The 21,389-nt window shown below is 43.6% G+C and overlaps 1 protein-coding gene across 4 annotated transcripts in view; it reads right to left on the bottom strand.

Moving 5' to 3' along the window:
- Nucleotides 1-5,448: 5,448 nt before the first annotated feature.
- Nucleotides 5,449-21,389, bottom strand: part of flrt2 (fibronectin leucine rich transmembrane protein 2) — a 115,934-nt gene continuing 99,993 nt past the window's right edge. For 2 of the 4 annotated variants that reach the window (XM_058613353.1, XM_058613352.1), the window contains one exon: nucleotides 5,449-11,961. In XM_058613353.1, the coding sequence (XP_058469336.1) occupies nucleotides 9,541-11,523 (1,983 nt within the window). In that variant the 5' untranslated portion in view covers nucleotides 11,524-11,961 and the 3' untranslated portion in view covers nucleotides 5,449-9,540. Of the gene's footprint in view, nucleotides 11,962-14,312; nucleotides 14,982-19,659; nucleotides 19,772-21,389 lie in introns of those variants that run through there. The other 2 variants (XM_058613354.1, XM_058613351.1) reach the window with 2 other exon arrangements.

Below are 21,389 nucleotides of genomic sequence, written 5' to 3'. Positions count from 1 at the left end.
ATATCGTATAAGCCTGTAAGATTCAGGTGGCTGCTCGTGGAGACGCAGACGTGGCGAACAGACAACAAGGGCTTGTTGTCAGGATCTGTATTTGTTATTAGTCCACACTGGCGTGTTTGGAGAAATGACTCCTCAAAGGCACCAAGAAAAAAATCACCAATTATTATACAAATATGCACACGGTTCTCTTTGTGCAGCTCCGCGTTTGAAGAACTAAAGCTGGGTTTTAAACCAAAGGGAAAACGTGTCACAGACAGTGGAGACGTACACACGGTGTTGCCACAGATGAAGCGAACCTGCAGATATTTGAGACGCGCTGTCGCGAGGCAGATGAGGGGACGTTACACAGTCTGTGCAGTGTAACACGCTTGTATCGGCACACTGTTACACTGTCTCCTGATGACTTACAGCTCAAAGCAGCAGGCGTGACGTGCACCTGGTGCGTGTGCTGTAAATGGACAAAGACCTTATATAAGGGCACTCTCATAGAGTACTTTCACTCAAATCAGTTATTATATAAACTTATTCTCACCTTGACTAAACGCTTCAGTGTTAACAGTCCACCAATGGGCAGTTACATCATGCAGCAGAGTCTGCATCACTGCTTTTACTTGATTGTTTAAGAACGTTTCACAATAGTATGAGACTGTTGGAGACTTCACACAGTGTCAAAGATCAAAACACTTCTCCCCCAACTAAAAACTGAAATAAAGCGTTGTCTCTCTCATGAGAACAACTGCATGATTCATAAATGCGACAAAGGCTGTAGAACACCTCCATGTCTCCAGTTTTGAATGAAAGGCAAGCAGGTCAAATCAAAAATGAAAGTGATTAGAAAAAAGAGAGATTTTCAGTCACTAAAACCTGAAAAATCTTCACTTTAAGAGAGAACAAGTCTGATTCATGGTTTAATAAATCAACTGAGTGAGAAAATTAAGTCTTCAATGCAAGCAGTCCTTGGTTGAATGCTTTAATTTCCCATTATATAATAAAAGTGTGTCAGTAAAAACTGAAAAATGTGTTCTTTTGGAAAACGGTGTTTAAACCCCACCCAAAAAAAACAGTGTTGTAATGTAACAAAGTACAAATACATTGTTACTGCACTTAAATGCACAATTCACGTATCTGTACTGTGTTACTTTACTTTTACTCCACTACATTTCCTAAATAAATGGTGTACTTTTACTCAGACTAACTACCCTTGTTGCATTTTTACAACCAAATCAAATCAGAAGAGTTTCTTCACACCACAGTTTTGCCATTCACACCCATTCACACATGCAGCCCATTTTCTATCACACATCTTTCATACCCATTCACTCCTTTCCGATAGAAAGACGACTCACTCCACCACTGAGCTACTGTCACTCAATTCAAACTCCTAACTTTATTTTTTTTAATACTTTTGCTTCTAAAACTTTAGTACATTTCATATCAGAAAATGACTTTTAGATACTTAAGTACAGTAAATGTTCCACTTCCACCAAAGTCATTTCCTGTGAAGGTACTTTTTTCTTAAGTATCCCTTTGTACAAGACTGCTTCAGCATTGTCACATTATTATTAGTTTGCCATTTTGATGGAAACTATAAAAGTACTGGGGGGATATGAACCTGTGGTTGAAGGCAAAAAAAAAACATGGTGTGAAAAGGAACAGGTGCATGACAGTACACACACACACACACACACACAAACATAACAGCAAGATGGTCATTATCGAAAGACCTGCACACCTGCACACCAGCTCAGTTGGCAGTAGCGGCGGCTGTGACAGCCCATTAACGTACTTTCAAACCAGTGGCTTTCACTCACAGCTGCTGCCTTCAAAGTCACTCCGCAGGTGTCATCGAGGTTCTTTGCATATAGGAAAAAAAACAACAAGAAAACGGTGATCCTTAACCCCGCAGCTCAGCTCAGAGACAAACACGTCTCCTTGAGTAACGAGGTGTTGGATGTTGTTGGATAAGTTGTCATGTGCGATGATGTAAGCAGCAGCTCCAATAAGCTCCAATAAGTCAAGACAACTATTTGACGGACAGTTGTTTGGATGCCTTAGTGGACGCGGCAACGCAACACTGAACATTGCATGCTTTTCAGCGGTTGTGTTTGTTGCAGGACAGTGTCAGTGGTTTGCATCATACAGGATGCAGCCTTTATGGCGTTGACACTTATTAATACCTGGACCTGTAGAGAGTTGCAGGCAGTGAGACAGCAATTTGTGGGTGTGAAACTCACTTTTGTCACCAATTAGACGCCTGCACAGCCGGTGAGTCACTTTTGATCATTTGTAAAAGAGAAGTAAACACTGTTTACTTTACACTAAATATATTTTTACAGACGCTGCTGTATGTCTCCTGTTTGGAAAGTGAGTCTCCGCGCCAGCAGCAAAGACTTGTCCAACAGGATTCAAAGGTTACAGAAAAGGTCTCGCGTGTCCGACTCTCTGTTTGCTGTTGCAGGAGAATCCAAACAAGGACGTGTTTGCATTTCATCTCTCATGTGTTAATCTTTAACCTCGTCTAACCTAATTGGCCGGACAAATTTAAGTTCAGTCACCTCAGAAAAACACTTTATTTCAAACATCCAAATGTAAGCAGAGGGATTTTCTAGAAGTCTGTGACACATTTCAAGTCATAAAATCTCATCAGAATGAATATAGTGGCAACAAATAACTGTAAGCACCATCAATAAATAGCAACGCTCGGGAAAAAGAGACTATATTACCTTCACAGAGGAATAAAAAGCAAAGCGAAGCAGGCCCGGCTGTCTCGACCAATTTCAATTCATTTACATTTTCATATAATGCCGCACATAAATTGATTGAGTCTGCTTTTACTTAATGTCCGTGGCATTCACTCTTGGCAGCAAATGGGCAGAATTCCAGTGACCCATCCTGACACACATTAACCTGACGCGCTGTGATAGAAGCAGAGGCCACACCTGCATTCAGCCTTTAATTAAAGGCTACTGAGGCCAAGGGAAGACGGGCACAACAACAGAAGAGTGCTTTAAACCGCTCTGTTCGATGGCGAGACGAGCGCACGTCGATATTTGTAATACCTGGAATGAGACTGCTTTAAATTGCATCCTTTAATGACTTTTTTTCTTTTTTCTCTTTTCTCTCCTTCCCCTCCATATTCAGTCTGTTTGGATGATGCTCAAATGTGCATCACAAAGGGAGACTGTTCGGAGAAGCCAAATAAAACGTGCTTTTGGCAGGGAAATATACATAAAGTAAAATAACTGTGAAAAAGCCAACACCTGTTCAGTAAACATTTTAAAGGCAGAAATCCACATTTCTTTTTAGTTCCTGGCGTCGGGGGAACACGAGCAGTTTCTTTTTAATGGCTCACAAACAGTCACCATAAATTTACCGGCCCAAGCCTTCACGGGGCCCTAAGCAGGATTTGATTCCACCTCAGAGTAGCCTGTGCTTCACTATTATTGATACTAATGCAACACAATAAATTGCGTTAATTACTCCAAACCAGTGTCCCTTATTTTCCTTTAACCTAAGAGGGTTGCACAGATGTGCAAATGTGCACTAAATGTTTGATTTTCAACTACAAATTAACACCAAACACTATTTATATAATTAAATAAAGATATCCAGATTTCTTCAATATGTTAAAATGTTCCTTTTTTTCCCCCCCTCCACATGCTATGAGGGGCCCCCTGGTGGGCCCAAAGCAGCTGCTGAGTTCACTTGTGCCGTGGGCCAGCTGTGGGCGTGGTGACTGCACCAGTTCTAATTTTAAATTTGGCCTCGTTATGACTCAATTGTACTTAAACGCCTCTAATTTGAAACAGGCGGCACCGCACAGCAACTGGTATTTGGGACTGATAGGTGTGGTAATACCTGTGGTGGAGGAAGTATTCAGATCCTTTATGGTAGGGAAAAAAAAAAAAAAAAAAAGGAAAGGAAAAAAAACACCACACTGTGAAAACACTTCCAACGTCACTGAAATAAAAGTGTATAAATACACGCAGTTCAATGCACATAAGCGCCGGAAAACTTTGTCAAGTATTACAATTATTTACGTGAGTGATTTGTTTTTATGTTAAAGCGTCACAGCCGTTTGAATCCTGCAGTAATCTGAGGAACAGCTGCCATTCAAGAGCAATATTTCTCAGGTAAATATGCAGCAAAGAAAAAAACTGAGCCTTTTTTAAAGTGTACACACCTGATCTGGAACTGCTGCGGCACTAATGTACCCATCGGTTTAGTTTTGATAATATAATACATTCATATTAAACAGAAAAGAGGCTCATTTTAAATGTGGTTGAACACTTTTGACCTGCTATTTATGCAGCGATTAACATAGTAATATTGTACTTTTTAGTCATAATTTTAATTGAACAGCTGTTATATGCGTTGTTTCAGAATTTAGTTTGATTGCTTTGGATTATTCAAAGATGTATTGATATGTTCTGTCAGAGAACAGGGAATGAAACCCAACTATGTTGAAAGCGTCATGGGAGAAATCACATTTCCAGTCTTTCACGGAGCTGGCAACACAACACACAAGGAGCGGGAAGCGGCTAAATAAACGATATTTAGTGCCAATAAAATAAAGCTTCAGTTGTCTTCACACACACTCAGCCTCCCCATAAAAGACGACAATTCCTGCAATGACAAATCCAAGTTTTTGACGTTTGTGGATTTTGAGGAAAAATAGCACACACACACACACACACACCCTTGTGTGTTTCTGCTGAATACATGTGGTTAATTGTCACAGTGAATTAAGACCAGGCCAGTGTGGCTTTTAGAGTGGGCTGAAGGTTGCAAAAGCAACACTATGAATGTGGTCATGGGGAAATAAGAAGTTGGACGTCTGGTAGAATGCAGGGATTTTGAAGAGACGGTCCATTCTGGGATTTAGTTGTGCCATACACAAAGAAAGAAAACAGCATCTTGTTTTTTTTTTTTCTCCCTCAGCTGAACACTAAGCTGTGGCCACACTGAGATGTCCCAAACATCCTGCATAGAAATAAGAGGATATCTTAGAATAGTGTGGTACAGCCCAAATCTTTTGACACCCGAATTACCCGAGTCTGACCCAAAATAGTGTCGGCTCTGTACAAACTCACAACACAGAGAGAAGATGTCAGATTCATTCACCGCTGCACACATTTTTTCATTCCGGCATGAACACACGGGATGCCTCGTCGCTCAAATCCAATGGCTCTTTTATTTTCAAAAAGCTTCACTTAAGTATTTACAGTTTGTGCAAAAACATTTAAAGGTTTTCAAGGACTTTACATTGTAAGTTCAACCTCAAGGCACATACATGGAACAACATCAATATTTTTGTCATGAGAACAGAAATTTAACTTTGGTTCCTAAGAAAACGTCTCGGTGTGGATGGCTAGCGTTAACACTGCGAGCGTCTCGGTGAGATTTCTCCAAGGTTTCTCCCCCCGCCCGCCCCGCCCCTGCCCCTCCCCCCAACACAGCTGTTTTTACATGCACTGTAAAATTTCCAGCCCCGACGTTCTTTCTCCAAACCGTCGGAGAACTTTAGCCGCGTGGCTCCTCATACTGTATCTCAACCACCGCTGGGTGACTGCTTCAAAAAAAGGAAAAAAAACAAAAAAAAACAACAACAATACTTTATAGTCCAGAACCTGGTATGACAAAATGAAAGGCTACGAAGCTAAATACAGTACATGCAGAAATCCTCGGGTGAATGTCACTGGTTAACAGCAATTTGCAGTGAAGGTTTTTCGCTTCGAGGAAGAGGAGACGACTTTAACTGTATTCAGTTTCAGCCTCTCAGCCTCGTGTGTTTATTCGGAATCAACCTCTCAGTGATTAAACATAATTATTTCAATGTGAATCAATGAGCTTTAAGGGAAATTACTTCTCGGCACCCTGAAAACAGTAATAAACGGACGCTAGTAACGGACTCCCAGTACGTTTCGTGTAATTCCGTCGGTCACGGCGCTGCGGCCGCGTTCTTTCATCAAGCAAGTAGAAAATTAAGAGTAATGTACGCTGCAGAGCAACCACCAAAGCACCTTCCCAGTCTCGGCTGAATCCTTATCCATGCTCTGCTTAAAGTCTGGCACTACGGATGAACAGTCTTTACTTGGCTTCTGCGTGTCACGCCTAGTGTTGTTCTCCCTGTTAATACTGATATTATTGTTGCCGCCGTGGCTACAATCTGGTGGAGATATGTGCTTTCTTCTGTCCCGCTGCCTCCCTGCGTCTCATTTTTTGTTTCCTTCCACTCACAACTCGCCATAGCTAATCATTCAGTCCTGCATAAAAGGTAAGGCAAACTCTGTTTCCACATTCACAGACGGGGGGGGGGGGAACTTTATGTTGCAACACTTGGACCTGACGTGACTGGAGACAAAGTTTCATCTGCGACAAAAAAACAAAACAAAAACAAAAGCCATGTAACCGATATTTTATGATGCGGACGTGCTTCCGCGTGGGGTTGTTATGCTCAGCTGGTGAAAGTGTTGGTATAGTTCGGTGCTCTTCATGATTGTAAAGCAGGGGTGGGTCAAAGGTCAGGCCAGCTGCGGCCTGCATGGTGCCTCTGTGGACTGGATGTGCCGATATGTGGATATTAGTAGAAAAGTGTTGAAATTAAACGTGGAGACGCTTTGATAACCACAGAAGATCTCGTGAATCACGACAAAGCCAACCTATCAAAACCGACCTACACAAGCCTTGTACGTCAGTTTATTCACACTAGAAAATATTTTGGTTCGAAAAAGGGAATGTGGTGATTACAGCCATTAGTTATTATCTCATTCACCCTCTTCCCTTTCAAGTGTGCAGTAGAACCTATGGGAGCCTTCACTTATCATAAAACTGAGTGTTTAGTTTGTTCATTTAAGGATTAAATCACTAAAGGCTCATTATGTGGTAATGAACATCATAAATACAGAAAACCTGTATATTTACTTCATAATCCATTTCTGCCAAATGTAAATACTTCGCCCTAAGTCTCGCACACTGGCCCTTTAAAGGAGCAGTTTCAAATGACGCCGAGAAACCGAGTGGAAGATTGATAGCAGTGGCACATCTGCAAAGAAACAAAAATCTGCCTACCGACATTTATTAAGCGCACAAGTGAACACGACATATTTTGTTTGTTTCACGCCTGCAGACACAGAAGAATCAAACTGACGCAATGTGGTTTTCACGGTTTCCTCGCAGTTAACAGTGGTATTGGCTACGACTCACACAGAAAGAGAAATGAAATAGTCAAACAAAGGCTTTTTTCTTTTTTGAAAGAACATAGATTTTGTTTTTGCTTTTTTTTCCGCCCTCCCCCAGGATGTTGCTATTTGTTTGAATAAACTGAGTTACTGGAACTAAAACATCAACATGTCTTATTACAAACAAGATTTTCTTGGATAAATTGATTTATGTGTCCGTGAACGTCTACATCTCCTCACACCTACGTCTGAATGATCCTGATCTGACCTATTGCTGAAGTTACAGGAAGTGCAGTCACGTTTGGGATATTCACTCTGGTATCATTTGAGTACGAGCCCTTGAAAATCGTTTCTCTCTAAAGTTTGTTTTTGGCCTCGTCTGTGTTGCTTCTCTGCTGTGTCTGTTGAAGCAGCTGAATCCGCAAAACCTCTCAAAGAGTTAACACACACACACACACACACACTCTCCCAGCAAGCCAAGTGAAAATAAGGTCTACATTTTTTCTCCCTTTTTTGGTGGAGGATTAAGAACAGGGGGTGAACGGGGGGGGGGAGTGGGTCGGCGGTGGGAATTCTTTAAGCTTGGCCCCTCAAAATAAAATCTTGTCAAATCAAATAAAGTCCTCTTACGAGGTGCATAATGAAGACCTCTCACTGGCACCTCAAAAAGCAAAGAGCTGCCACCGCAGCGCATGAGCCGAGAGGCAGGGAAACACTTTTAATTGAGCCCATGCCGGGATCAGAGGTGCACAGGCGGAGAAGGTGTGCGACGCGAGAGTCTCCATCGTGGAAGCGGATGCTGCGGGGTGAGCAGGTGCATTGTTCGGGAGCGTGAACCATAAATGAAGTAGACAGGCTCATAACCGCAGACAAAGGGATAAATGATGGGATGCCGGATGAGCCTGCTCAGTCACGGGTGCGCGCCGCGAGGATCATGGGCGGAGTGCGATCTCATTGTTGTAATTTCCTAATTTATCAAAAAGCCCTAATGAACGCCGAGACAAGGCTGAAATAAGTGGGTGTTTAATTAGCATTATGTGTTTTTTTTTCCCCCTCAAAACTCATCACACACACTCACAGGAACAGGGGTCTTCCCTCATGACAGACCACAGCAGTGAAAATCCATTAAATGTCGCCACCAAACCCAGAAAACATTGTTAGTTTTAAATGATTCCACATCATTAGGTAGCTCGATGAGCAATAATACTCCAAACAATACTTTGGCCATGACTTATGTCGTCTGGGTAATGGACTCCAGGGGAACAGTCGAAGAAAAGTGATCTATCTGCCTTGCCTTCTATTCCTCTGTCCCACACATGCCCCCTTGTGGCTTCACTTGCCAAAACAGTGAGGAGAGAAAAAAAAGAAAGAAGAAGCAGAGCAAATTAGGGCAGTTTTTTTCAACAGGATCCTAACATCTCAGCACATCCATGTACCTCATTAGGAACAATAAACCTTTGTTGCTTTTTAAGCTCATGTTAACACCTGCATGTACTAACAACGACAGCTAAACACATTTGCATCCAGAATTTGCCAAAAGTGTCTGTCGACTAAAGCCCACCTTTGTTTCCGCCGTACAGCGACGGAACAAAGATGCTTTTAGAGTTAAGGCACTTTTGAGAAATTTCAGCCCAGGCTTTTTAAGAGCACTAACACATTCTCCGCACACAACCGGCCACAGTGCTGCAACACGTGATCGCCAGTGCCGCTCGTTTCCTGCCTTGCTTCCATTAATAAGAAAAGTGCACTTCAATTCTCTTTTTACAACACGCCACCTATGAACCAGTGCTTTATTTCCACAGCTCTCTAATCAGCAGTGTTTGGATTTCCCCTGTGCTGTGTTGTCTTTACTACTGTTCTGTTGTACTGGGGGAGTGTTTTCAGTGTGTCAAAGAGCAAAGAAAAAGGCCATATTTTTGCTTCTGTGGTTAGCAAAGGATCCCAGTGAGCGCCCCCCAACATTTCCAAGGCCGACAGCGTTTGTCAGAAGCTACACCCAGGGTGCCGTGATTGTACAAATCCTTGTTCATGTACAGTACTGACCATTTAAAACAACTTTCAAAACCCTGCTGATTATAAAAAAAAAGAAGAAGAAACGCTTGTATCTCTTTTCTAAGAATAAAAAAGATAGCAGAGAATCCCACATTATAATCCACAGTATAAATTACATTGTAGACAGAACTTGGAAATATATATAGTACAGTTATATTTCACTAGATTTTTTTTTTTTATGATTTTATTGTCTACACAAACGGTGTATGCGTGTGTATTTATGCATGTCTTTGTTAAGCATGTGTATGTGTTTGTGTGTGTGTGTGTGTGTGTGTGTGTGAATGCCGCTGTACTGTTTGCTGCTGCATCACGTTTGGCAGAACTCTGTACTGGGTACGTTGCTGCTCTTGCAGTAGGCTATACTGTTGTTACTGAGGTGACAGTCTCTAAATCCAATGCCCCCGTTGGGCGTGTAGATGGGCTGGATGCGGAAATCTCCCTTGAGAAGCTGCTCATTGTTCAGCGCCACTATCTGAAAGCTAGTCTCAGTCATCTCAAGAATGGAGTTATCCTTCTTGGTTCCAGCCTCACAGTAGTCATCTTTTCTCCTGCCGCGGTTGTATTTCCACTTGTTCGAAGACGACCGGCTCTTCCTGTGCATGTGCCAACAGAACAGGCCGAGCAGTGTTACCAGGATGATAAGAACCGCCCCACCTATGATCCCGGCCATTAGCAGAGTAGAGTTGATGCTCTCCGGAGGAGCTTGGTCTCTGCCAGGAGGCTTTGTCGACAAAGCAGACTTGGTCCTGGCCTCGGAGCATATGGTATCCTCTCCGGGCCTGTAGGAGTTAAGGGTGTCCAGCACGTGCACGCAGATCCGATACACAGACCGGGCTTCCAGGTTGGTGAGACTAATATGCCGCTGCCCCCCACTCACCGTCCGCTCCCGCATTCCTTCGTTTATTTGGGTTTGGCCTCGTTTGACCCAGGTGACCTTATACGCCGTGACAGTGAAATAAGAATCCCAGCTCACTTCGATGTTGGTGGAGTTCATCACATTGAAGGAGATCTGAAGGGGGTCCTCATAAGGAGGCAGGGGCCCAGGAGGGTTATTATGGATTGGGGGTAAGGGAGGAGAGGGGGAGTCAAAGTAGTTTGGGATAGATGTCGTGATGACATTGGACATCCTGGTGGTGACAGGGGTAGTAGTGGGCGGGGGAGGGGGAGTGGAGCGGAGGGTGGGCCACAGTGGCTGGTTGGCATTAACCGGGCACTCAATAATATCCAACGTGAGCTCTCTGATCGCCATGCCACGCACCTTCTCTGGGCTCTGGCACACAAACCCCCGGGCGTTGATGGAGGAAGGCAAGGATTTGAGCCAAACCACCACCCATTTCACTGCACAGTCACAGCGCCACGGGTTATTACGCACCATGAGATGCCTCAGACTTGACAGGCTATCGAACACACCCTGCGTCAGCGTCTGAAGATGGTTGGTGGAGATATCCAGTTTTTCGAGCCTATTTAGTTCAGCAAAGGCTGCCACAGGTATCTGGTTGATCTGGTTCTCTTGCAGGCTGAGTTTGGCCAGTGACTGGCTCGGTAGGAGGGGAGGGGGGAAGGTGAGTGAATTTCGGGCCAGTGCCAGCTCACGGAGGTTAGCTAGGTCCTGGAAGGTCCCTGGCGCAATCCCTTCATCCGTCAACAAGTTCCCATCCAGCAGAAGGCGCTGCAGGCGTGTCACATTCTGGAAGGCCTCCTCCGCAATAACAGCAATGCGGTTCTCATCCAACCGCAGCTCCTTCAGGTCCTCGGGGAGGCCAATTGGAACACTGCTTAAGTGGTTCTTTGTGAGGAAGAGGAGTTTGAGGCTTATCGCCTCCCTAAAGGCTCCTTCTTCCACCCCCACTGTGGAGATGGAGTTATCATCAAGGTGCAGCTCCTCTAATTTAGACAGCTGAGCCAGGGCTGCTTTGGAGATTGTTTGAATATTGTTCTCCTGGAGATGCAAGACCCTGGTGTTTTTGGGCAGATTGACAGGGAATTCGTCCAGCTGGTTGCCGTAGAGAAACACGGTCTCCACAGAGGCTAGATTGTGAAGTTCCATAGGGAAGCCAGCATTGTTGATCTGGTTGTTATGAAGGTAGAGGACCTTGTAGCCCTCCTCCATCCCCAGAGGCACTGATGTCAGGCTGCGTTCATTGCAGTACACAAACATTTTGTCACAACGACACTCTGACGGGCAAGAGGTACCTGGGCTGAATTGCATCTGGAGGCTTAGGATGACAGTCAACCAAAACTGCAAGAATGAAGCCCAATCTTTATTCCAGGATCCAGCCAGAAACTCCATAGTGGAAAAGAAAATGGGCAAATGGAAACCAACAATAAAAAAAAATCTGGGTGAGGGAAAAAAAAAGAAAATCGGAAAGGCAATGACGTATATATCCACAAAAACTACTCACAAAAAGTCCAACTAGGAGAGTTAAATAATGATGCAGTTAGCTGGGAAAAGAGCAGGAAACCGTGGGAGTAATCCTGTAAACGCTAGTCCTCAGCTGAAGGGCGACGGTCTCATTAGTGGTGGCCAGTCCTCTGCCTGACTCCATCCATGCTGAGACATCAGACCATAGCCGGACTCTTCACTCGTTCATCCATGCAGAGCTCAGCCAGGGCCAATTTGAAGCCACACAGTAGAGAGCCACCACAGGCTCCACTCCTCTGTCCGTCACACACTGCTGGTCCCCGACCAGGGCAGAGTCCAGGGGGGGTGACATTTGGATCCAGAGACCTGTGGGGAAAACAAAGAAATGCCGGATTAGTGTTTTCAGGGGTGGCCTGTTCTTGGGAAAAATGGGCCTCTCTTTTCCCTTTCATCCTGCTGTCTCTTTATTTGACATACAAACAAGCACACACATACCAACTGTATTTCCCCCTCTCTCCCACAGAGCCACACAACCTACCGTTCACTGGCTGATGTCATATTATGCACTGGATATTTATATAGAAAAAAAAAGGAAGAAAGAAAGAAAAAAAACCATCTGATAAATATTCAGAACAGCCCTTTGCACATCCGGTCTCGCAGACATAAAGAAGGCTTTTATCCCTTCTGTTCCATCAAAGGAAGGAATAGACCAGTGCAAGGACGGACACTCGTGGGTTCACCGAGGTTCTGAGCAACATCAGTGTTGCTTAATGGAGGAAAAAGTGAAACACGGACGAGAATGCACAAGATTGTTTGTGTGCCAACATGGACGCACAAGCTATTTCCTGGAAAAGCAGGAAAAAGGAGTTCAGAGTGTCTTCAGTGGCAGAGGTACACATGCAAACAAAGTGCTTACAGTCAACACAGTGTCTTCCCTTGCGGCCTTAGGTGGAGTTAGTTATCACGCGTCAGCCTCCACACACCTTCATCAAGCTCAAGAGTTAAAGGGGTGGGATCACTCAAGTAAAAGGGAGACGGTCAAGGAGTCGAGACTCTGCATACGAGCTCCTCCCCCGGCAGGAGTGACAAACATGACTGTCAGATGAAATGGGACTGGGAAATAATTTAGTTGCTCCACCTGCGATAAATGATCAATACAGGCCATTTTTCAGCATGAGGAGGTTTATGGTAAAGCACCAAGGCCACTGTATTCCGGTAGAACCTGAGATCCATTATTCCAAGTTTTATGACCCATCAAATGTCCCCCCCCCCCCCACACACACCACACACACCACCACCACCCTCCCCTTCCTCCAACCCTTCATCTGCCCCCACATGATTGAAAGATACCGGTTGTCATCTGTAGCTCTCAGTTTAACTGACGCTCCCTCCCCGAGCCACTGTGAAGACAGACAACATTGTGTGAGGAGGCTCCTTTTTCTTAGACACAGTAACGGGCATACGTGTGGATTTAAGTGTCCTGCAGTGTTTGTCACACCTGGACAGGCAACTGAAAAAAAACACCTCAATTTCTGCCATTTCTGTATTTTTTTTTGTTTGTTTAAGACACAAGGAAAAGGACGGGAGGCTAAAATTAAAGTTATTAAAAAAAAGAAAAGGAAAAAAAAGATCCATGCATTTGCCAGTGAGCCTGAACCAAACTCCCTGTGCTGTTTGTTGATGAGATGAAGCCTGCGTGCATGCATGGGCTCTCTGTGGCAGCGATGGAGAAACAATCCTTTGACACACATCTGTGATCTACTTTTCTAAATTGAAAGAGCTAAATTTAATCAAATAAGCTTGGGGGGGGGGTAAGCAACCACAAGAGGTGATAAAATGTGCTGCCACAGCAGCAGAATCAACAGCAGAAGGCAGCAGCATCGTGGTTATTATAGCTGCATAACTAAAATGTCACAGGGAAAATCCAAATAACCGCCTTAAAACATTCAACTTGGACATCGTTGGGTCGAAAACAAGCCCGAGACACATGTGGACATGGACAGATTGATGTGGGAAAGAGGTGGGAATACTTTCCCCCCCTCTATCTTTTCTCTTTTTTTTTTTTTTTTATTTAATTTCCAGCCGTGGGAGCACAGTTCCTCGCCACCAGATGAACACTGTGATAGCTGTGTGGCAAGGGCAATCCGATTAGACCAGGATTTAGCGACAGAAGAAAACGCAATTAAAAGTTTAAAATGGATAGGGCATTTAAGAGGCAATAAGAGGCGGATCAGGTGCACTTCAAAGTCTGCCCAGTGAGCGGTGTTCATTTGAATGAATTATTTCAAAGGGGAATTGAAAAGCGTGCAGTGCATTGAGAGTGAAAGCCCCTCTATGAGAGAAGAGAAGAGAAAAGAGGAAAAAAAAGAAAAAGAGTCAGGTTTTTTCTCTGGGGAAAAATGTGGAGCCGTGTTCTGTGTTCTTATCTTTCACTGCAAAACACAGAGGTCCAATCGGCGGACAGATAAACGGACTATCAATTGGAATTATTATATAAAAAGTGAGAGTGAGAATTAGAGCCTCGATGTGCGCCCGCAGAGCCTCCGGGCTGTGACCTAAACACAGATGGAAACATGTTTGCGCATCTGTTTTAAGCACATTTTGGTGACCACGTATGATTCTGGATTTAATTAGGAAAAGTAGTCGCAGGATAGAAAACTTAGAAACAGTGAATTCCTCTATTGCTTTCCAAGTACGTCGAGAAACATCCACTGTACCTTTGTCGAGCCTTTATCCATCACAAACCCCGCAAACCCCTCTTTCTTGACGCCTGTGTCCTTCACGCGGTCCCGCTGTAAAGGTCCCTTCTGTAACGCTGTTGCGAGTGGGTTCCGTTGAGCAGTTTGGACCCGCCGAGTCTCCACACCAGCATATTTGCCTGCATGTGTCCTCTCCACGGCTGGGGCTGCGCGTCCGTCCGCACTTTTCTTGATGTCTTTTATTTATTTATTAACTATTATTATTAATATTTTGTGAGTTTTCCAGCGTCCAGAGTCCACTCTCGGTTTTAACTCAACTGCGTCTGCAGCGAGGGAAGCGGCGGCAGGGCGATGGCAGCGTCCTCTTCTGCCGCTCCACACTCAGCGAAGTGTCCGCCGCCTGATCCTCCGCCACCACGGGCCATGACGCCCCGCTGCGTCCGTGCGCTGCGCTCTGCGCTGGGAAGCTCCAAGTTGCCTTTGGTGGCTGTGAACGCAGCTCAGAGCCGGACTCCCTGCGAGTTGTTTTCTTAGATGGGTTCAGTTGATAGTGCGACGTGTGTGCTCTGCTCACCTCTCTCTCTCGCTCCCTCTCTCTCTCTCTCTCTCCCTCTCTCTCACTCCTCCTCCTCAGAATAAAGAATGCATCTCCCCCAGCAGCTCCGCGAATGGCTCTGAGCCACAGATCCTCCCTGCTGCTGCTGCTGCTGCTGCTCTGCCCTCACACTGCAGAAAATAGTTTGTCTCTCAGCACACTTTTAGCCCTATATGATCTCCGCCCGGCCCCGCACACCTCGCCCGACGTCCACACAGTCGCCCGAGCCTCCATTTGCATTTTAATCACACAAATCCCCGAGTCACATTGTCAATGAAAAATCACCAGAGGACTCGCTGCTTTAATATATTACTAGAGTTATGTTATTGTCTGGCTGTATCCTTGGGGGTCAGTGTGTGCGTGTCCCTGAAGGGCCTTATTAGCAGCTACATCAAGAATATTCTCCATTCTCATTTTTATTTTATTTTTTTATTCGATATATACTTTTCTTTAATTATTTATCTTTACGTTTTTGTTTAATTACAGCGGGATAATTAGCCCCGAGTGAGGTTCTCGCAGTGAGTTGAGGCGCTGAGACTCTCACTGACAGCCAAAGTCATTCCATCCGACTACATTGCTCCTTTTGCACTAAGAGCTCACTGATTCAGCAAGCAGGGCAACTGCTGCTCTGCCCACGCGCTTCAGCACGCGCGCGCGCACACACACACACTTGCCTACATGTGGATGGACATCCTCACCTTTTCTGCGCGCGCGGATTATTAAATATAACTAGACGCAGGCACGCGCCCACACACCTTTTAAACTGTATTGACAAACCTATACCTTTAAAGGATTTTTGCTGCTCTGTGTGTGTGTGCGTGCTCTCCCGCGCTCTCTCTCTCTCACACAGACACACACACATAAACAGGTTCGGCCAGCTATTCTTCTGAGGACACTTCCCTTGATTTGGACAGTCAAACCAAAGCTTTATCACTAACCTTAACCATAACCAGTTACTCCCAGTAACCTCAACTTAACCACAACTCAAATCTTAGCTTAAACTTAACCAGTTCCTCAGAAATAATATTCTGACGCGTTAAGACCAGGTTTTGTCCTCCATTAGGACTACCGGTCCTCACAAGGTCAGTATTTATGCCACAAACGGTGCTAAATATGTAAGAAATACAAGAACACACACACAAGTATCTCACAAATAGGGCTGAAACAATGACTTGATTAATCGATTGTTCATTGATTACTAAATAAATTGTCATTAATTGATTGCAGTGGTTTTTTTTCAGAATTAAAACAGGTTTTCAGATTTTTGCAGCTTCATAAATGTGAATATTTCCCAGGTTATTTGCTCTGTATAACAAAGAAATCATTAAAAACTGAATCATTTTAGTTTGTGGACCAAACAAGACATTTGAGAACATAATCATTTCCAGGTTTGAGAAACACTTATCGACTTTTTTCAACATTTTCTGACATTTTATGGACCAAACGATTACTCGCTTAATCAAGAAAACAATTGGCAGAACAATGATTATGAAAATAATGGATACATGCAATTCTTAATTAATACAAAAGTTTTCTTGTTTTTATTTGTGCCACAATTAGGTGGTTTTACTATGTCCCATTTAACTGTCTCCCAAACAACTCTTTAGCTCAGGTTACTCTTTGGGTACTGAATATAAAATGAACATTGACTCAGAGATGACTGCATGTTTATATCTAAATACTTGTATATAATTGTAGATATAACCTCTCTGACAATAGTGTTGACCAAGGAGGTGAAATATATTAATTCAAACTTCCACGTGCAAGTTTCCATGGTCATATATATATATATATTATACTATATATTATATGTCAATACAAAAGCAAACAGATTTGTAATGTGACCGTCAGTTCAGGGACAACAGTCTGTTGACTTAGGGCTGGACGATAAGGCCTGAAAATGTTGTTTTCAAATCAGTCAATACTGATAAATATCACAGTAAAATGGTCCAATAACTAAAGAATAACTTGTGCAATAATTGTAACTTGAAGAAAGAACACTTTTAATTCTCCATGCCCATTAAACCGCAAACACTGACGGGGAAAACATTTCATAGCAATTATGTATTTTCATGCTGCATAAACATGATAATGATTCATAATGAACCTTTGTTATTTGGTATAATAAGCAAAATTAGATTAGGATACAGTATATTTTATTAAATGATATCACAGAGCTGTATGTTGTGTGGACGTGTTGGAAAATAAAGGCAGCTCTGCGTTAAAAAGTGACCTGAACAGAAACAAATGTACCAAAAACAAACGTATGGAAGCCACATACATATCACCGTTTATATTTCCTCACACAGGAAGGTTATATACAGTAAATTAGTGAAAAGGGAGAGATCATGTTTCAGTTTGTCTGAGGAAATACTTAAACTGTCATGTTCTCTGGTTCTCTGCTTTCCAGGTTACTTTACAACCCAAGCTATAGGATCGTAAAGGCAAACAGGAGTCATGGATCCCCACAGGTCAGCAGGTGCACGCGTGCCTTTGATCTCGGCCCTCTGTTGCCAAATCGTTTTAATGTGGCTCTTTGACTTATGTTGACCCCCCCGCCCCACCGCCCCAACAGGGATGAAAACTTTCCTAATAAATTATGTAGCTCCTGTTCAAATCCACCAGCGTCTTTTCATCCAATCTGGCCGTGCAGTGTGTGCCGCCGTTAACTCTCCTGATACGTCGAGGCTCCGTGAGATGATTTGGTTGTTCTGTGTTTGCCTTTCATGTTTAATTTTGGCTGCCACGTCCTCGAGATGGACGGCCCGTTTCGAAGCCCAGTCCACAACATTTAATTCCTTCATAAATCAAGCCGCTGTGCACGGCATGAATTATTGATTGAGTGAATTTAGAGGAAACAGCCTATTTTTATTGTCTCCTTGATGGACATGTTTTGCTGTTGTGCGCTCTGTTCCTGGTCGACGCGACATTATGGAACGTCTCATTCTGGCACACAAATGGGGATAAAATGACAGACACTTCAATGCGAGTGAAAGGGGGCCATAGGCAAATGTGCTACAGCTATTATCCAGTGTGTTAATTTGATTTGCTCATTGTTGTCAAGAGAAATATGTGAGCAGATGTAAGATGTAAAATAGTTTAATCAAAAATTACTTAAAATAATGAAGCTAGGATGAATTCATTTTAGGTTTCGGTGGGTGAATAAAAACAATCTATATTGTGTATCCAGAACAGAAGAGCTGTCATTTGAATTCAAATGATTTGCTTGTTATGAAATTAGAGTGTGGAAAAAACAAAACAATTTAATCTAAATCTTTGACTCAGTCAGCAGCAAATGTTCTTTGTGTCATATTTTTCTAAGATGGAAATAAACGTTTGTTTGGTAAGTTTGTCACAACACTTGTAGGAATTGGCATTAATTTGTTGTTCTTTTTAATTCTTTTTCAGTCCATGACAACTACTTCCCCTAAGCTGTAAGTTCGGAGTCTGTCACTTCGACACTTCGGAAGTTTGAATTTCCGAGTTCCTAGTCGGAGGTTTCAACAGGAACACCCACTCAAGTCGGATTTCCAACTCCCAAACAGCGACGTCAGATTCCAAGATGACTGTCACTCATTTTAATAAAAACTCGGCTACTTTTTACTGTTAATTTCTCTCGTGTCTATTTGATTCATGTTAAGTCAGTTACTAAAATATCAAGTAGAGTGTTGTTATCGGCTGGTATTGCTAACATTAGCTAACAATGGCTAGCACGAGATACGTTTGCGTCCACCTTTATTTTACGACTCAATGTGAAGGCAGTCAACTCAGCGGTGATGTCACGCCCCATTTCCAACTTGCAACAGAAATGGAAGGCCACACCCACTACTTCTTTTCTTTAAACACTGGACGTTGCGAATATACTGGACTACAGTGCAGAAAATTTGGATGCGAAATTACGACGCACCCTCCCGTGCACATCGAGCATGATGAGAAGAAACAAAATAAAACAAAATAAAACAAAATAAATTATGAGGGTGTCACATTCACACACACACACACACAGCAGACTGTACGTCATCAACACTTGTTCTAATTGGTTAGCTGTGAATTCGTTGGAAAAGGGAGCTCGGGAAAACGATCCCAAAGAATAATAGTCGCAATTTTGCCACGTGCAAATAATTTGCAAGAAAAAAAGCTGTCTGGTGTGTAAAGGGCTTTACTCTGAAACTCTGAAAATGCAGTCAGTCTATAAGTCTGATAACAGTATTGTACTTCCTGCACTAAGGCGTTTGTAGCAATCATTTGTATTAACTTCCGAGGCTGCGAGTTGAACACTTTCTTAAAACTCCATTGTGTTCCTTCGATCAGTCGTGAAGTGAAACTCATCGCTCCGTGTGTGGCGCAGGAATGTCGCTGGGTGACATGAAAACACACAGAGAGTCGTGCTCAGCTGAATCGGCCTTGTGTGAACTCGTTTTTACAGCGGTGTGAACGTGATGGACATCCGTTTATATTTTAAAGCTACACAACTCCTGAAAAGCTTTCACTATGTCCGCTCCAATTTGGAAATTTAAACAGCTTTTTGGACGAGAACCTGTTTGAATTCCAGTAAAAACTGGAAAAAATAGCAGCGTCTTAAAAAAACTCAGAGCAGAGGTGTAATTTTGGTGGACATTTTATACATAAACGAGGTCTGTATTGCATAATTGCAGAGAAATATGTTAGTCTACACCCTCTCCTGGAGTGGAAATCCCCCCTTTCTCTGCCTTGCCCAGAGTCCTTCCCAGAGTTTTTGGTGTGGCATATTTACTCTACACGCTTGTGTACGTTGATAACGCTGCAGATACACATGACGCCAGAGCACATCAAAGCCTCCCCTCAGTCCATCTGCTGCTGCTGCTGCTGCTGCTGCTGCTGCTGCTCAAGACCCCAAACACGACTGGAGGAGGGTGTAGGAGAGGGGGAAAAAGTCAATTTAGATATGCAGATATTTTTTATCCCCTTGGTTACTTTCACTCCAGTCCCCGGAGACATCATTAGCTTATCACATTTACTCCCCGCATGAATTTACATCTGGACAGTGAAAGGCACTTCAGCGGTGCCAGAAACATCAGCATTTAAAAAACATGCCCATAACTGTTGGCAGCGTCCTTCACAGAACTGTAAGTGTGTGTGTGTGTGGGGGGAACCACAGCAATACAGATCGTCAAAACGCGATATCGTCGGGGCCCCTCACTCGAGATTTAGGTAGCTCAAAGAAAAATATGCTTATCATGTTCAGAGTGGGCGATCAATGCGTTCATTAATTTCTAAGGCGAGGTAATTATGTTTACCCCTGTCGATTATCAATCTGCATGTGTCTAATACAGCATGGCTCCCAGAAGAGAGAGGCATTTTCACAGCTGAGAAAACTAGTTGGCCGAGAGCATACAGTGTATATTTTACTCAAGGAGTGAGCTGAGACGAGACGAGGGAGTCGCAGGATTGCACCAGCTTCCGGGCCCCACTAGACCAAAATTCATTTTTTTTCCTCCACATTCACACATTTATTTTATTTTTTTTTTCATTGCTCTGCCTCTCTACACTGCACTACTCTCTATATCACAATTGACAGTCCACACAGTCCAAACACAACAAAGGAAAAAAACCTTTCGAAATGATTATTTCATTCTATCTCCTGAATAATGGGATGCATGAGTTCAGGTAAACATTTACCTCCCCCAGTGTCAAACAAAATAACCAGCGAGAAAACTCTATTTAGCGGGGCCTCATTGTCATATGGCGTCGTATACAGTGCGCGACATGCTCGGGGTAAACAATACATATTTACATTACATAACACCTGAGGTTACTTTTACAGGACGAGTAAAACGGTCGTTTGAGCTGTCGAAAGGGCAGCGACACTCAATCAGAGCGAAAGGCAGCAAGCTCTCACACGAGCATGTGAATTATAGTGGAGGCAAAGTGAATGCAGGGTCCTGACTGAATGCTGCCCTGTGCTAATGCCAGGCTGTAAAAACACTGACTTGACAACAAGCAAGCCCCTGTGGCTCTGCTGAGGGAGGAATGGGGGGGGAGAGAGAAGCAAAGAGGGAGAAGTGCAGAGAGAGAGAGAGAGAGAGAGAGAGAAGAAAAGATACAGCCAGGTTTGAAATGGCGAAAGAAAGGACAGGGAGGGAGGATTGTGGATTATTGCCGTCTCTGACATAGGGCTGCCATGTCACCCGTGAGATTTAATACCTCTGACAACTGCTTAGCAATTGTTAAGATATGTGGTGGCCATTTTGTGCCGACACGTGCTGCTCACTGCTGTGAAAAAATAATATGTGCTTAAAGGAGCAGTCCCGCCTCAGAAAGTCTTGCTTTATTTAACCCCGTCAGCCTGTGACACTTAATGCATCCCTGTAAGTAAGTTGTGGTCAAGTCCGGCTCTGGGTTTGTGCTCATTTATCATCATTACATTCCAGTCCCACAGTAAAGCATGCGATTTTCCTCTCAAAATATAGCTAGAACGTCGTTGACGAGCGCTACGCAGCGCTTCCAGAATCTCCAACGAC

This window comes from Solea solea, chromosome 17 (assembly GCF_958295425.1).
Source record: "Solea solea chromosome 17, fSolSol10.1, whole genome shotgun sequence".
NCBI lineage: Eukaryota > Metazoa > Chordata > Actinopteri > Pleuronectiformes > Soleidae > Solea > Solea solea.
Note: the sequence above shows the minus strand (reverse complement) of the source record. Positions and strands in the feature narration are given on the sequence as shown.